The sequence below is a fragment of the Nicotiana tomentosiformis genome, chromosome 6, assembly GCF_000390325.3.
Source record: "Nicotiana tomentosiformis chromosome 6, ASM39032v3, whole genome shotgun sequence".
Classification (NCBI taxonomy): domain Eukaryota; kingdom Viridiplantae; phylum Streptophyta; class Magnoliopsida; order Solanales; family Solanaceae; genus Nicotiana; species Nicotiana tomentosiformis.
Genome location: NC_090817.1, coordinates 144,325,190 through 144,343,422, shown reverse-complemented (window position 1 = coordinate 144,343,422; position 18,233 = coordinate 144,325,190). Strand labels below are relative to the sequence as shown.

The following is an 18,233-nucleotide window of genomic DNA, read 5'->3' as shown; positions in this document are numbered from 1 at the left end:
CTACTCTCTCGAGGATCTCAAATGGCCCGATATACATAGGGCTCAACTTGCCCTTCTTCCCAAATCTCATAACACCCTTCATGGGCGATACCCAAAGCAATATTCTTTCTCCAACCATGAATGCAATATCACAAACTTTACAGTCGGCATAACTCTTTTGCCTAGACTGAGCTGTGCGAAGTCGATCCTGAATAATCTTGACCTTATCCAAGGCATCTTGTACCAAATCGGTACCCAATAACTGAGCCTCTCCCGGTTCAAACCAGCCAACTGGCGAACGGCATCACCTTCTGTATAATGCCTCATATGGAGCTATCTGAATGCTCGAGTGGTAGCTATTATTATAAGCAAACTCCGCAAGTGGCAAGAACTGATCCCAAGAACCTCCAAAGTCTATAACACAAGTGCGAAGCATATCTTCCAATATCTGAATGTTGCGCTCAGACTGTTCGTCCGTTTGAGGATGGAATGCTGTGCTCAACTTAACCCGTGTACATAACTCACGTTGTACTACCCTCTAAAAGTGTGAGGTAAACTGTGTACCTCGATCAGAAATGATAGACATGGGCACACCGTGGAGACGGACGATCTCACGAAAGTACTCTGCCAACCGCTCCGAGGAATAGGTAACTGCCACAGGAATAAAATGTGCTGACTTAGTCAGCCAGTCCACAATAACCCAAACTACATCAAACTTTCTCTGAGTCTGTGGGAGTCCAACAACAAAATCCATAGTGATACGCTCCCACTTCCACTCAGGAATTTCTAACCTCTGAAGTAAATCACCAGGTCTTTGATGCTCACACTTTACCTGCTGGCAATTTAGGCACCGAGCTACATAGGCAACTATGTCTTTCTTCATTCGCCTCCACCAATAATGCCGCCTTAAGTCCCGATACATCTTGGCGGTGCCCGGATGAATAGAATACCGGGAACTATGGGACTCCTCAAGGATCAACTCATGAAGTCCATCCACATTAGGCACACAAATACGACCCTGCATCCTCAAAACTCTGTCATCTCCAACAGTAACATGTTTGGCACCGCCGTGCCGCACTGTGTCCTTAAGGACAAGTAAATGAGGATCATCATACTGCCTCTCCCTGATGCGCTCATATAAAGAAGACTGAGCGACTGTGCAAGCTAGAACCCGACTGGGTTCTGAAACATCTAACCTCACGAACTGATTAGCCAAAGTCTGAACATCTGCAGCTAATGGCCTCTCACCAACCGAAATATACGCAAGACTGCCCATACTCACAGCTTTTCTACTCAAAGCATCGGCCACCACATTGGCCTTTCCGGGGTGATACAAAATGATGATATCATAGTCTTTCAACAACTCCAACCATCTTCTCTGCCACAAATTAAGATCATTTTGTTTGAACAGATACTGAAGGCTACGATGATCAGTAAATACCTCACATGAGACACCGTAGAGGTAATGCCTCCAAATCTTCAGCGCATGAACAATGGTTGCCAATTCTAAGTCATGAACAGGATAATTCTTCTCGTGAACTTTTAATTGCCGCGATGCATATGCAATTACCTTGCCATCTTGCATTAATACTGCACCAAGCCCAATGTGAGAGGCGTCACAATATACCTTATACGCTCCTGAACCTGTGGGTAATACCAATACTAGCATTGTAGTCAAAGCGGTCTTGAGCTTCTGGAAGCTCAACTTACACTCGTCTGACCATCTAAATGGGGCACCCTTCTAGGTCAATCTGGTCTTAATAGTTGTTCATAATCAATTACAGAATCGTCAATTAACTTCATGTTAACAAAAATCTTGTTTCAAACCTTCACAATACTAATAACGAGATATGAGGCATGAAGACCTCATAATTATTTATCCGAATTAACGAGTCACATTTAATGCCACCTGGGCGGGCACCTATCTCATAGGTTACAACTCAATATTACAACACAAATTTGGGAAGTATGCACAAGGAATTCCATACAAATATTTTTATATAAGCCTAGCAGGCATGACTCCCTATTAGTACTATCGTACAAATTTAATTTCACAAGGGAGAATTTAAGCACAAGAATTTTTATCACAAGGATCTCGTCCTTATATAACTTCCACCGAAGCTCATAGCCCGGTTTAAACATATCAATTTATTTTAAAATGCGAGGACCTCGGCCTCAGTTCTGAATCACAAGTAATATGCACATCTTGCCAATCGAAACTTTCCATTTTCTCCTTTTAAATAACTTTCGTTAAACAAAATCACAACACATAATGAACCCCACACCGGTAGGGCATATAATTCACAATTTGTAATTAATTATCCAGAAATACATCAAAACATACCAAAATAAGTATCAGAAATGCACCTTTAGCCTCACAGATCTTATTAGAGTCCATCATGGAATGATAGGTGTATTTATCTCCATAAAACCTCCCAACAGAAGTAGACACATAAGTAGATTATAGAATTACGAAGCCCACTCATAAGTGGAGCACAATAGGAGGACTTGTCTAGATACTCAGAACCGAATCAAGTTAAGGAAATTATTCCTTTATTTTAAATCGAGGTCGTACCTATAACGACACCATCTGATGTAACGACCTCTGCCATACCATAAAACAAATATAATAATGGCTGGGTCTCCACCTCTAGGACGCCTTCTACCCGCCTGCCCTCCACCCTTAACTGGTCGTGTGGGTGGTGTAGTAACTGCAATGGAGCACGTAGCCTGAGTGCTTTGATGTAATATGCCTCTCCCAAGTTTGGGACAATTTTCTCATGATGTGCCTAGTATCACCGTATTCATAACAACCCATTTGTGGGTTTGTCTGCTCATACTGAGTCTGCGCCAGATAACTAGAATAACCATTGTAGGACACTTATGTAAGTGGTGCATTAAAAGAACTTACTGGAGCACCTCGATTAATCCGATGTGCGAACTAGGCTGGCCGACTACCCGAGCCCCCGCCATAATGATTTATACTCGCAGAGTAGAATCCACTGAATCCCCCAGAACCTCGAGACGTCTTGGTCTCCTTAGTTTCCTTTTTTCCTCACCCCGAACACGTTCTAATATCTTGGAAATTTTTACCACTAGTGGAAATGAAGTATCAACCTGTAGCTCCCGAGTCATACAAAATTTTACGATCATAATTAAGTCCTTTAATGAGTATATGAACTCGCTCTCTGGCTGTAGGATGCAAAGTAGGAATATGACGGGCTAACTTATTGAACCCGATGGCATATTATGACACTGTCATGGTGACCTGACACAATCATTCAAACTTTATGCGCCATGCATTACGGAGAGTCCGGGAAACAAACTCTTTCAAAAGCATTTCCGAGAACCGAGCCAAGTGGGCGGTGTTGTATTGACTGGTCTGCCCTCTTCATAGGCTTGCCACAGACACCTGTGGAGAATTATCTCTCCCAAGGCTAATTTCTTCTTTTGTTATGCTGATTCAACACTGTCGAGCTCACCCATTTCTTAACATACTCTTCGACTCTTATTTGGGGTAACCTTTACCCCCATTTATACACAGCAATAACACAAGTAGAGCTCCATACAGGCAAATCTTGGAACGAACCACATAGTCCAGAATCTCGTCAACCACTGTACTTCCTCCGAAGCACTCCAAAATCTGCAACCATGATGTCCACGCTGAGTAGACATTCTATAGATTTAAAGTTGCTTCTCTAACTCCTTTGGTATTGAAGTATAGGATTATTAAGTAGGCGGACATACCGCAAGTCCCAACCTTATCCTCTTCAAAATCTCAGGACTTAAACATGTGTAAATTTTTGGGGAACCTTTCAGTACCACATATATACATTTCAGGCCCAAACTGATATAACATATGACCCCGCAATCCATCCATTGATAGTGGACTTCCCCCACTCGGCACGAAGTCATAGCCCACTACGTCCGATGATCCACAATATTAACCTTCACCGCTCGTATAAATCAACCAGATGCCAAGGTCCATTGCACCCCTCACATGATTCACTGGTTGATCTCTCAATACGTCTGCATCTTGAGTTGGAACCACACGTTGAGGTCCACCTGCGGCATCAAGAACCGTCAACGCACAACTGATACCGAGTGCACAATGTTATACACGAGTGGATACAAAGGAATATGAGATATATCTTTCGGGGCCGGAATCCAACTCTGGAAATTGGAATAGCTCCTTATGTCATTTATGAGTTGTGTGCCAAATTTGAAGTCATTCCGGATTCATTTAACATGTTTCGGCACAAGTTTTGTAAATTGAACAGTTTGAAACTCAAAAGTTTGAATCTTGGTGTGAATTATAATTTCGATGTTGTTTGATGTGATTTGAGACCCCGAGTAAGTCCGTGTTATGTTACGGGACTGGTTGGTATAATTGGACGAGGTCCCGAGGGGCTTGGGTGAGTTTCGGACGAGTTTCAGATTTTTTTTGCAACAACTTCCAATTCTGGTTCTAGTGTTATGCACCTGTGACTTTTGGAGCGCAGGTGCGGTATCGCTTCTGCTGCTCCTTCATGCGCATCTGCACAGCTGCAAATGCGGCTCAAGTTCCATAGATGCGGACACATGCTGGGCAAGCCATTTTGCAAATGCGAGATTTTTCTCACAAATGCGAGCTCGCAGGTGCGAGCCCAGGCACTACAGGTGCGGAAATGCCTGGGTAGTGTTAAAAACAAAGGCTTCCGAGATGTTTTTCTCATTTTGGTCATTTTGAGATCGGGTAAGGTAAAGTTTGGGCGATTTTCACAGGGAAAAATTGGGTAAGTGTTCCTTATCCTATATTGATTATATTTCATGATTCCATACTCATTTACATCATGAATCCGTGAATTTATGGAAGAAAAATCAGATTTTTATAAAATCTTCCAAAAATGTAAAATGAGGATTTGAAAGCCAATCTGATGTCGGATTTAGTAATTTTTGTATGGTTGGACTCGTCTCAGAACGGGTGTTCGAATTTAGTAAGTTTTTTCGAGATTCGAGACGTGGGTCCCACTGTTAATTTTTAGATTAATTTCGAACTTTAATACGAAAAATTAGCAAATTCACATGGAATTAATTCCTACGAGTTATATTGAATATATTGAATTTTTTATGACTATATTTGAGGATTTTGGACACGAATTCGCGAGACAAAGGTTTATTGGATTCTTTAATTTGGTTGCAAGCGAGGTAAGTGTCGTAGTTAACCTTGACTTGAGGGAGTAGGAATTATTTGTCTATTTGCTACATGATTTAATGTGCGGGTACAACGTATATGTGAGGTGACGAGTACTTTTGCATTGTGGTTGAGTCAAAGCATGCGGGTGGAATTTGTTTACTGTGAATAATTGTCTCTTTAATTGAAGATACTGCTTAAGTTTATTTTTGATTATTTGATTATTATTCGTGAAATTATCATCCATTTACTTTTTGTTGAATATTTTGTAAGGTGAAGTCGGTATTTTGGTATTGAAGTGATTGATAAATGTATATCCTCGCATTTAAATACTCTTCCGAATTATTATTATTATTTCATGGTAAGGAAGAGTGTAAAAGCACGAAGGGTGTTGCCGTGCCATTTGTGAGTGTAAAAGCACAAAGGGTGATGCCGTGTCGAATGAGAGTAAAAGCACGAAGGGTGATGTCGTTCCATTTTTATATTATCGATTGCTCATTTTATTGTTGATACATTAATTGGCTACTAAGTGACACTTCTCCTGCTGAACTTATTATATCCTTCCCCTTCGCATGTTCCTGCCCAATTTATAAATTATTATTTATTGTATTATTATTACTTCGTATTTGTATATACTTGTACAGGTTGTTTATGTACGTGTCTTGTCATAGCCTCGTCACTACTCCGTCGAGGTTAGGCTCGATACTTATCAGTACATGGGGTCGGTTGTACTGATACTGCACTCTGCCCTTCTTGTGCAGATTTTGGAGTTGGTCCCAGTGGCGTATAGTAGATTTTCTCGGATACAGCTACCAGTGGAGACTTGGGGTATAACTACATAACGTTCGCAGTTCTAAAGTCCCCTTCTATCTTGTATCAACTGTGTATTATATTTCAAACAGCTTGAATTTTGTTCAGACCTTTATTTGTTTTATTCTAGAAGCTCATGCACTTGTGACTCCAGTTCTGGGATGGTATTTAGATATCTCTATTATTATAGATTATTCACTACATTTTAGACTTTACTTCTGCATTTGTTTCTTTGTTATTAATTAATTTAAAAGTTTTTAAAAATGGCTAATATTATTCTAACGTTGGCTTGCCTAGCAAGTGAAATGTTAGGCGCCATCACGATCCCAAAGGTGGGAATTTTGGGTCGTGACAGTTGGTATCAGAGCACTAGGTTACATAGGTCTCACGAGTCACGAGCAAACTTAGTAGAGTCTGAAGGATCGGTACGGAGACGTCTGTATTTATCTTTCAGAGGCTATGAAATTTAGGAACAATATCACTTCTTTCTTATTCTGTCGTGCGATCTTATTCTATCATCGATAATTAAACCATTCCATTCTTATTCTCTCGCAGATGGTGAGAACACGTAATACATCTACTGACAGACAGGGACCAGAGCCCCTGGTGGCAACTATGGCCAGGGGTAGAGGTCGAGGCCGAGGTCGTGCTAGAGGCCGAGGCAGAGGCAGAGGCAGAGGCAGAGGTAGAGCTTAGTCTAAAGCTCGAGTAGCAACACCTGTTGTAGAACCTCCGGTGGATCTTCAGGAGGAGGTTCTAGTTCAGACTGTACCAGTTAGACCAGTTCAGGTCCTGGAAGGATTCTTAGCTACTCCAGTGCTTCGGATGCTTTAGTCTGTTTGGTAAGTCTTATGGAGGGCGTGGCTCTGAATGGTACATTTTCAGTGGCACCAGCCAACTCACAGGCTGGGGGAGGAGCACAAACTCCCACTACTTCCACTCCGAAGCAGATAGCTCCCTAGAATCAGGCTCTAGCAGTCCCGCTAGTTGGGGTAACTCAGCCAGTTGTTGCAGCACAGGCCGGTGATAGGCCCACCATGTCTTCTGAGGCCTTATTGAGACTGGATAAGTTTACTAAGCTCTTTTCAGTTCACTTCAGTGGTACACCTTCTGAGGACCCATAGGATTATCTTGACCGCTGCCATGAGGTACTGCAGAACATGGGTATAGTTGAGACCAATGGGGTCGATTTTGCTATATTTCAGATGACAGGTTCCACCAAGAGGTGGTGGAGAGATTATACATTGACCAGACCAGTTGCATTGCCTGCATTGACCTGGGAACAATTCTCACGGCTATTTATAGAGATGTTTCTCCCTATCACATTGAGAGAGGATTACCGTAGGCAATTTGAGCGTCTACAGCAGGGCAGTATGACTGTTACTCAGTATGAATCCCATTTTGTGGATTTGGCCCGTCATGCTCTCCTTTTACTACATACTTAGGGAGAGAGAGTGAGAAGGTTTATTGAGGGACTCACTCACCTTATATGGCTTCAGATGGCCAAGGAGGCCGGAAGTGAGATTTCCTTTCAGGCGGTTGCTAATGTTGCGAGGAGGATCGATATGGTTCTTCCACAGGAGAGAGGGTAGAGGTCTGATAAGAGGACTCATTAGTTCGGTAGTTTCAGTGGAGCCTCGTCTGGAGGCAGGGGTAAATTTGGTAGGGGACATCCTCCCAGACCATTTTATTCAGCACTTCAGGCATCTCCCGGTGCTTCAGGGAGTTACGGTCCTATTATGCCTTACTCTGGGAAGCCAGCATTTAGTGCACATTCAGCTCCTATCAATGCACCACCACTCCAATGTCACTACAGCGGTTATTCGGCCCGTTCGGGTCAGTAGTCACAGCAGCCGAGGTCCTGTTATACTTGTGGTGATTCTAGGCACATTGCTAGATTTTGCCCCATGTCTTAGGGCAGCATGCAGCAGCAAGGTTCTCGTGCTATGGTTCCAGCACCGATTGTTACACTGCCTGCTCAGCCATCTAGAGGTAAGGGTTAGGCAGCTAGAGGTGGAGGTCAGACTGTTAGAGGTGGAGGTCGGGCCGTTAGAGGTGGAGGCCATCCAGTTAGAGGCCGTCCCAGGGACGCAGTTCAGAGTGGTGGGGCCCAACCCCGATTTTATGCTTTTCCAGCTAGGCCTAAGGCCGAGTCATCGGATGCTGTGATCACAGGTATTATTCCAATTTTCCATAGAGATGCTTTAGTTCTATTTGATCCAGGATCTACTTATTCTTATGTGTCCTCTTACTTTGCTTCATATCTGGTGATTCCTTGTAATTCTCTGAGTGCTCCTGTGTGTGTGTCCACTCTGGCGGGAGATTCTTTCGTGGTAGATCATGTCTATTATTCGTGTGCGGTTACTATTAGGAATCTTGAGACTAGTGTGGATCTTCTACTTCTTGATATGGTAGATTTTGATGTCATCTTGGGTATGGATTGGCTGTCACCTTATCATACTATATTGGATTGTCATGCCAAGACGGTGACCCTAGCCATGCCGGGGTTACATCGATTAGAGTGGAAAGAAACTCTTGGCTATTCTACCAGCAGGGTTATTTCTTATATGAAGGCTCGGCATTTGGTCGAGAAAGGGTGTCTAGCCTATTTGGCTTATAGTCGCGATCCCAATGCGGATGTTCCTTCTATGGACTCGGTACCAATTGTTCGTGAATTTCCAGAAGTATATCCTGCAGATTTGCTGGGAATGCCACCCAACAGAGATATTGACTTCTATATTGATTTAGCTCCGGGCACTCAGCCCATTTCTATCCCACCATACCGTATGGCCCCGCCAGAGTTGAAAGAATTGAAGGAGCAGTTACAAAACTTGTTCTATCAGGGATTCATTAGACCCAGTATCTCGCCTTGGCGTGCACCAGTACTATTTGTAAAGAAGAAAGATGGCTCTATGCGGATGTGTATAGATTATCGGCAGTTGAACAAGGCCACTATCAAAAACAAATATCTGTTGCCAAGAATTGATGACTTATTTGATCAACTTCAGGGTTCCAAGGTATTTTCGAAGATCGATTTGAGGTCTGGTTACCATCAGTTGAAGATTAGGGAATCTGATGTCCCTAAGACAGCTTTTCGAACTCGATATGGGCATTACGAATTCCTAGTGATGTCATTTGGGTTGACAAATGCCCCAACAATATTTATGGATTTGATGAATCAGGTGTTCAAGCACTATTTGGATTCTTTTGTATTTGTATTCATTGATGATATCTTGATTTACTCCACCATTCAAGAGGAGCATGAGCAGCATCTTCGGAGTGTGCTTCGGACTTTGAAGAATAATCAGTTATATGCCAAATTTTCAAAATGTAAATTTTGGTTAGACTCAGTTGCCTTTTTGGGGCATGTTATATCGGCAGAAGGCATAAAAGTGGATCCTATGAAGATTGAGGCTGTTCAGAATTGTCCTAGACCTACTTCAATTACAGAGATACGGAGTTTCCTGGGTTTGGTAGGTTATTATCGTCGGTTTGTGGAGGGATTTTCATCTATAGCAAGCCCATTGACCAGACTGACCCAGAAATGTGTTCTATTCGGATGGTCAGACGAGTGTGAGTTGAGCTTTCAGAAGCTCAAGACTGCTTTGACTACGGTGCCAGTATTGGTATTACCCACATGTTCAGGATCGTATACGGTGTATTGTGATGCATCTCGCATTGGGCTTGGTGTAGTATTGATGAAAAATGGCAGGGTGATTGTATATGCGTCACGGCAATTAAAAGTTCACGAGAAGAATTATCCTATTCATGAATTAGAATTGGCAGCCATTGTTCATGCGCTGAAGATTTGGAGGAATTACCTCTACGGTGTCTCGTGTGAGGTATTTACTGATCATCGTAGCCTTCAGTATCTGTTCAAACAAAAAGATCTTACGTTGAGGTAGAGAAGATGGTTGGAGTTGTTGAAAGACTATGATATCACCATTTTGTATCACCCCGGAAAGGCTAATGTGGTGGTCGATGCTTTGAATAGAAAGGCTGTGAGTATGAGCAGCCTTGCTTATATTCCAGTTGGTTAGATACCGTTAGCTGTAGATGTCCATACTTTGGCTAATCAGTTCGTGAGGTTAGATGTTTCAGAACCTAGTCGGGTTCTAGCTTGCACAGTCGCTCGGTCTTCTTTATATGAGCGCATCAGAGAGCGGCAGTATGATGATCCTCATTTACTTGTCCTTAAGGACACAGTGCGGAACGGTGATGCCAAATATTGTTGTGGGGGAAGATAGAGTTCTTCGAATGCAGGGTCGTATTTGTGTGCCTAATATGGATGGGCTTCGTGAATTAATTCTGGAAGAGGCCCACAGTTCCAGGTATTCTATTTATCCAGTTACCGCCAAAATGTATCAAGATTTGCGACAACATTATTGGTGGAGGAGAATGAAGAAGGATATAGTTGCATATGTAGCTCGGTGTCTGGATTGTAAGCAAGTTAAGTACGAGCATCAGAGACCTGTGGTTTGCTCTAGAAGTTAGAAATTCCTGAGTGGAAGTGGGAGCTTATCACTATGGATTTTGTTATTAGGCTCCCACGGACTCGGAGAAAGTTTGACGCAGTTTGGGTCATTGTGGACAGGTTGACCGAGTCAGCACATTTCATTCTGGTAGCAGTTACCTATTCTTCAGAGCGGTTAGCCGAAATTTACATTCGTGAGATTGTCCGCTTTCACGGTGTGCCCATGTCTATTATTTCAGATAAGGTACGCAGTTTACCTCACATTTCTGGAGGGATGTACAACATGAGTTAGGAATGCGGGTTGAGTTGAGTACAACATTTCATCCACAGACAGACGGACAGTCAGAGTGCACTATTCAGATATTGGAAGATATGCTTCGCGCCTGTGTTATAGACTTTGGAGGTTCTTGGGATCAGTTCTTGCCATTTCTGGAGTTTGCTTATAATAATAGCTACAAGTCGAGCATTCAAATAGCTCCATATGAGGCATTATATGGAAGGCGATGCCGATCACCAGTTGGTTGGTTTGAACCGGGAGAGACTCGGTTGTTGGGTACCGATTTGGTACAGGATGCCTTGGATAAGGTCAAGGTTATTCAGGATCGACTTCGCACAGCTCAGTCTAGGCAAAAGATTTATGCCAACCGTAAAGTTTGTGATATTGCATTCATGGTTGGAGAAAGAATATTGCTCCGGGTTTCACCTATGAAAGGTGTAATGAGGTTCGGGAAGAAGGGCAAGTTGAGCCCTAGGTACATTGGACCCTTCGAAATTCTTGAAAGGGTGGGTGAAGTAGCCTACAGGCTTGCACTACCACCTAGTTTATCAACGGTTCATCCGGTGTTCCATGTGTCTATGCTTTGGAAATATCATGGTGATCCGTCTCATGTGTTAGATTTCAGCTCAGTCCAATTGGACAAGGATTTGACTTATGAAGATGAGCCGGCAACAATTCTAGCCCAACAGGTCCGACAGTTGAGGTCTAAGAGTTATCCTTCAATTCGGGTATAATGGAGAGGTCAGTCGGTAGAAGCATCTACCTGGGAGTCCGAGTCGGACATGCAGAGTAAATATCCACACCTTTTTACTAGCCCAGGTACTTTTCTAATTACGTTCGAGGACGAACGTTTATTTTAGAGGTCGAGAATGTGATGACCCAAAAGGTCATCTTTAAATTTAATAATTATTTTTGTGTTCTAAGACCTCGAAAAGCACTATTCATCATTCTTCGACTTGTGTGCGCAGTCTGTGTAATCTTTTGGATAGTTTTATGTGAACAAGAGCCTTAAAACTCGATTAAGTTGACTTTGGTCAATATTTTGAGCAAACGGACCCGAATCAGTATTTTGACAGTTCTGTTAGGTCCGTATCGTGATTTGGGACTTGGACGTATATCCGGAATTTAATTTGGAGGTCCCTAGATCAAGTAATGGCAATTTAACGAAAATTAGAAATTTAAAGGCTAAAGATTTCCAAGTTTGACCACAGCGTTGACTTTTTGATATCGGGGCCGGAATCCAATTCTGGAAATTGAAATAGCTCCGTTATGTCATTTATGACTTGTGTGTCAAATTTGAAGTCATTTCGGATTCATTTAACATGTTTCGGCACAAGTTTTATAAATTGAAAAGTTTGAAACTCAAAAGTTCGAATCGAGGTGTGAATTATAATTTTGATATTGTTTGATGTGATTTGAGACCCCGAGTAAGTCCGTGTTATGTTACGGGACTGGTTTGTATAATTGGATCAGGTCCTGAGGGGCTCAGGTGAGTTTCGGACGAGTTTCGGATCGTTTTTGCAAAAACTACTAGTTCTGGTTGTGGTGTTTCGCACCTGCGACTTTTGGAGCGCAGGTGCGGTATCGCTTCTGTGGCTCCTTCATGGACATCTGCGCAGCCGCAAATGCGGCTCAGGTTCCACAGATCTGGACACACACTGGGCGAGCCAATTCGCAGATGCGAGATTTTTCTCGCAAATGCGAGCTCGCAGGTGCGAGCCCAGGCACCGCAGGTGCGGAAATACCTGGGCAGTGTTAAAAACGAAGGCTTCCGAGATTGTTTTCTCATTTTGGTCATTTTGAGCTCGGGTAAGGCAATTTTTGGGCGATTTTTACGGGAACAAATTGGGATAAGTGTTCCTTATCCTATATTGATTATATTTCATGATTCCATACTCATTTACATCATGAATCCGTGAATTTATGAAAGAAAAATCATATTTTTATAAAATCTTCCAAAAATGTAAAATGAGGATTTGAAAGCCAATCTGATGTCGGATTTAGTAATTTTAGTATGGTTGGACTCGTCTCAGAACGAGTGTTCGAATTTCATACGTTTTTTCGAGATTCGAGATGTGGGTCCCACTGTTGATTTTTGAGATGAATTTCGGATTTTAATTCAAAAAATTAGCAAATTCACATGGAATTAATTCCTACGAGTTATATTGAATATATTGAATTGTTTATGACAAGATTTGAGGATTTCAGACACGAATTCGCGAGGCAAAGGTTTATTGGATTCTTGAATTTGGTTGCAAGCGAGGTAAGTGTCGTGGTTAACCTTGACTTGAGGGAGTAGGAATTATTTGTCTATTTGCTACATGATTTAATGTGCGGGTACAACGTATATGTGAGGTGACGAGTACTTATGCGTTGTGGTTGAGTGAAAGCATGCTGGTGGAATTTATTTATTATGAATAATTGTCTCTTTAATTGAAGATATTCCTGCTTAAGTTTATTATTGATTATTTGATCATTATTTGTAAAATTATTATCCATTTACTTATTGTTGAATATTTTGTAAGGTGAAGTCGGTATTTTGGTATTGAAGTGATTGATAAATGTATATCCTCGCATTTAAATACTCTTCCGAATTATTATTATTATTTCATGGTAAGGAAGAGTGTAAAAGCACGAAGGGTGATGTCGTGCCATTTTTAAATTATCAATTGCTCATTTTATTGTTGATATATTAATTGGTTGCCAAGTGACACTTCTCCTGCTGAAATTATTATATCCTTCCCCTTCGCATGTTCCCGCCCAATTTATAAATTATTATTTATTGTATTATTGTTACTTCGTATTTGTATATACTTGTACAGGTTGTTTATGTACATGTCTTGTCATAGCCTCGTCACTACTTCGTCGAGGTTAGACTCGATACTTACCAGTACATGGGCTCGGCTGTACTGATACTGTACTCTGCCCTTCTTGTGCAGATTTTAGAGTTGGTCCCAGTGGCGTATAGTAGATTTGCCCGGATACAGCTACTAGTGGAGACTTGAGGTATAACTGCACAGCGTTCGCAGTTCTAAAGTCCCCTTCTATCTTGTCTCAGATGTGTATTATATTTCAAACAGCTTGAATTTTATTCAGATCTTTATTTGTATTATTCTAGAAGCTCGTGCACTTGTGACTCCAGTTCTGGGATGGTATTTAGACATCGCTATTATTATGGATTATTCACTACATTTCAGACTTTAATTCCGCATTTGTTTCTTTGTTATTAATTAATTTAAAACTATTTTTAAATGGCTAATATTATTCTAACGTTGGTTTGCCTAGCAAGTGAAATGGTAGGCGCCATTACGGTCCCGAAGGTGGGAATTCCGGATCGTGACAGCTATAGACAGTTTCGTGTTATTATAAGGCTATCATGAACTGATGGTGCAAAAACTTGTATATTGTCTACGTAAGAATTTTTAAACTTATATTCGTTTCCAGTGTAATGAAACTTTTACACCATCTCTCAAATTTAACACGTTATAGAAGGGGAGTCTTGGAGCGATGTTAAAGTTGTGTCTGAATGACCCATAGGTCGCAAGTTCGAGCAGTGGAATCAGCCATTGATGCTTGCATCAGGGTAGACTGCCTACATCACACCCCCTTAGGGTACGGACTTCCCCGAACCCTACATGAATGCAGGATGCTTTTTGCACCGGGCTGCCTTTTTTTTGTAGAAGATTATTTGACTTATTTTGAAGGTTACTAATTCAAAAAGGTATTCGTGTAATTACCTTTCAAATGACCTAATAATATTATTTTTCAAATTGTCGGTGTATAAAAGTTAAATAATAAAATGCATGATAACCTGATTTTGAATCAATGATGAATTTGATGGCTTTATTAACAATTGGTCAAGGATAAAACATTTTTAGACGGATTAATGTCAAGAACTCCTCTTAAGCGACCAGGAGAAGTAGAAGAAGTTTCATCTCTGGTGGCTTATCTTTGTCTTCCTGCTGCTTCCTACATCACTGGACAGGTTATAGTTGTTGACAGAGGTTTCACGGTCAGTGGGTTCCAATTCCAACGGCCAAAATTTTAATTAGTTCTTGTTTGAAAAACTAATGGTGGCAGAGTTTCTACCTTAGTACCTTTGTAATAATGTTGTATTTGCTCATGTTCTGTGTTTAATTTCTCAAGTGTGTTAATTCCAGTTAAAAGCCTATTACCCGTTGTTCTATAGAAAACTAAGTGTCCATCAATTAGTTCCAAGAAAGCAGTCGGGGTATAACTAGAATTTCATTCCAATCTCGCTATTTCATTCTTATGTCTTGTGCAATAGTCAAATTGTTTGAATGCATATGGATTGATATTATTTTATTGTGAATAAAATATGTATTCATATAAGTTAAACTACTGAGATAGTTCGTAAGTTGAATTTGAAATTTCGTATAAGATATGACGGTAATCTATAATAGGTTATTAGATTATACAGTTATTTTAATTGTTATTAGTTTATGATATATTAATTAATAATAATGTTCTGGCATGAATTATTTTATGTGATATATAAGATAAACATGTTAAAAGTATGTTGAATTTCGTTTTTATGTCACGCGCTTGTTCGTTATATAATTTTGAATTATTATTACATGTGATGTAAACTAATTTAGGACAAAGCATGTAGACAACTTGAACAAAATTCATGTTCTATAAAAGATTAGATCATCACGTTTTTAAAAGTTGTTTTAGTAACAATTCCATCTTGCTAAAATTTGAGTTCTTACTAATAAAATATAAGATATTTTATTATAAAGCTATCCATCAAAATAAATAATTTTATTTATTTCTTGTTTGTAAGGAACGACCTGACAACCAGGAGACTTATTGTTCAAGAATATGTTTAAATTATTTATTGCATTAGATTTATGGATTGGAAGAATTATTTAATTTTACATTAGACACCTGAACTATCCGGGGAGTATAAAATTTAGTAAGTTCTTTGCTATCATGATGGTTGAACTCAACTATGCCACTAGGATCAACCTGATTACTAGGGGACTATTTGACATAGAGTTATTTAAGGAAATTGTATAGGGATACAATTAGTAAAAGTACCTACATTTAAAATATAGTGAGAAACGACTTGACTTCCAAGGAGCTTATACATTTTGTTGAAGGATTCCTTTACTCCACTAACAGAAATAAAGATTTCTTAAACTATACTGAGGGTAAATAGTTTAAAATAATTAGTGAAAATATCATTTATATAAAAGTCCATATCTTTATGATATGTGTAATATGTTCTTATATTTTCTTTTCTATATTTTAGATTTCTCAATATGTCTGCTATATAACTTCGTGGAATACTTGAGACCAACAACTTGGTAGGACCAAACTTTGATGATTGGTACAGAAATTTGAGAATTGTTCTCATGCATGAAAAGCTTATTGATGTTGTCGATAAGCCTGCTAAAAAAGTCCCGGATGAGGATGATGATGATGCCACCAAGATTTATCGGAAACACTTGGAAGAATGTCTTACTACCAAATGCATCATTCTCGCTTCTTTGAGTTTTAAGCTCCAGAGGAAACATTAGGATATGGATCCAACTGCAATCATTGAACATCTTAAGAAGATGTTTGGTACACAAAGCAGGACAGCTAGATACCAACTATATAGGGCTTTGTTTGGATCCGAATTGACTGGAAACTCTCCGGTTGGACCCTATGTCAATCATATAATTGATCTTATTAAAGAACTTGAGAAGTTGGGGTGCAAACTGGGTAAAGAGCTTTCTAAAGATTTGATCTTGCAGTCATGCTCTGAAATCTTTTCACAATTTGTTATTAATTTCAATATGCATAAAATGGATTATGATCTTCATGAGATGCTTAACATGCTGATTGATTATGAGAATCAACTTGCATCTGAGAAGAAGAAAAGAATTGTCACATTGGTTGGAAACTTTTCTAAGAAGAAGGGTAAGAGTAAAAATAAACCCAAGAAGAATCCTACTGCGCCTAAAGGGTGGTGTGACCAAACCCAAAGGCAAAGGAGGCAAAGCTGACTAATCCAATGCTGAATGTTTCCATTGTAAGAAGATAGAACATTGTAAGAGAAACTGCAAGGAGTCAACTTTAAATGACAAAAAACAAGGTAAGACTGAAATGAAAAATATTTTCAAAGTTTCTTTAACTACTACCGATGCTTCATTATGGGTATTAGATACTGGCAGTGGTTATAACATCTACAATATGTTGCAGGGGTTCCAAATAAGTAGAATGTTGAAGAAAGGAGAAATTATTCTACATGTTGAAAATGGTGCAAAAGTTGCGGCCGTAGCTATAAGATCAATTTCTTTAATAATGCCTACGGGCAAAGTACTTATGTTGGATGATTATTATTATATTCCTAAATTTGTTTCGAACATAATTTCAGCTTCTATGTTAGACAAACGTGGTTTTCGCATTATTATAAGCAATGATATTAGCTCTATTTATTATGGTGATAATTTATATGTGAATGGCTATCTCCAACATGATGTTTATGTCTTACCTAATGTGAATGCTAATTCGATTATGCATGTTTCAAGTCTTAAGAGGAAAAGAGATGATCAAGTAAACCATACATACCTTTGGCATTGTAGGCTTGGTCATATTAGAGAGAAAAGGATTAACAAGTCGTACAAGGAAGGGTACCTTGACAAGTATGATTTTGAATCCTATCCAACTTGTGAATCTTGCCTCAAAGGAAAAATGACCAAATCTCCATTTACTAGAAGTGGAGAAAGAGCTACTGAATTACTGGGACTAATTCATACAGATGTTTGTAGTCCCACGAAAATTCAAGATAGAGGTGGATATTCTTACTTCATAACCTTCACTGATGATATGTCAAGATATGGATTTGTGTATCTTATAAAACACAAATCTAGATCTTTTGAAATGTTCAAAAGGTTCCGTAGTGAAGTTGAGAAAAAGACAGGTAAAAGTATCAATGTACTAAGGTCTGATATAGGTGGAGAATATCTTAGTGAGGATTTTATGAAGTATCTCAAAGAGAATCAGATTCTCTCACAATGGACACCTCCAGGAACACCACAACATAATGATGTGTCTGAAAGGAGAAATCGAACCTTATTAGATATGGTGAGATATATGACGGGGATCACTGATCTTCCAATATATTTATGGGGATATGCTTTGGAAGAAGCAACATACTTACTTAATAAAGTTCCCACTAAGTCAGTCTCTACAACATCATGTGAGATATGGAAATGACGTAAGCCTAACCTTAAGCATATTAAAGTTTGGGGTTGTCCGGTAGGAGCTATCATGTATACCATGACATGTACATATCCTGATGTGGCTTATGCACTATGAGTAACTAGCCGATATCAGGAAATCCTGGTGAGGAACATTGGAAGGTGGTGGAGACCATTCTTAAGTACTTAAGAAGGACTAAAGACCAATTCCTCATTTATGGAGATTCTGAGTTGAAACTGGAAGGTTATACTGATGCAAGTTCCTCTTCAGATAGAGATTATAACAAATCTATTTCTAATTATGTA

At 39.9% G+C, this 18,233-nt stretch overlaps 1 protein-coding gene and 1 pseudogene across 1 annotated transcript; both read left to right on the top strand.

The window, feature by feature from the left end:
- LOC104113129 (tropinone reductase homolog At5g06060-like) overlaps positions 1–14,922 on the top strand; it is a 192,607-nt pseudogene extending 177,685 nt beyond the window's left edge.
- Positions 14,923–16,262: 1,340 nt separating this feature from the next.
- On the top strand, positions 16,263–16,730 carry LOC138894888 (uncharacterized). The gene has a single exon (XM_070179622.1). The coding sequence runs from the start codon at positions 16,263–16,265 to the stop codon at positions 16,728–16,730; it is 468 nt and encodes a 155-aa protein (XP_070035723.1).
- Positions 16,731–18,233: the final 1,503 nt, after the last annotated feature.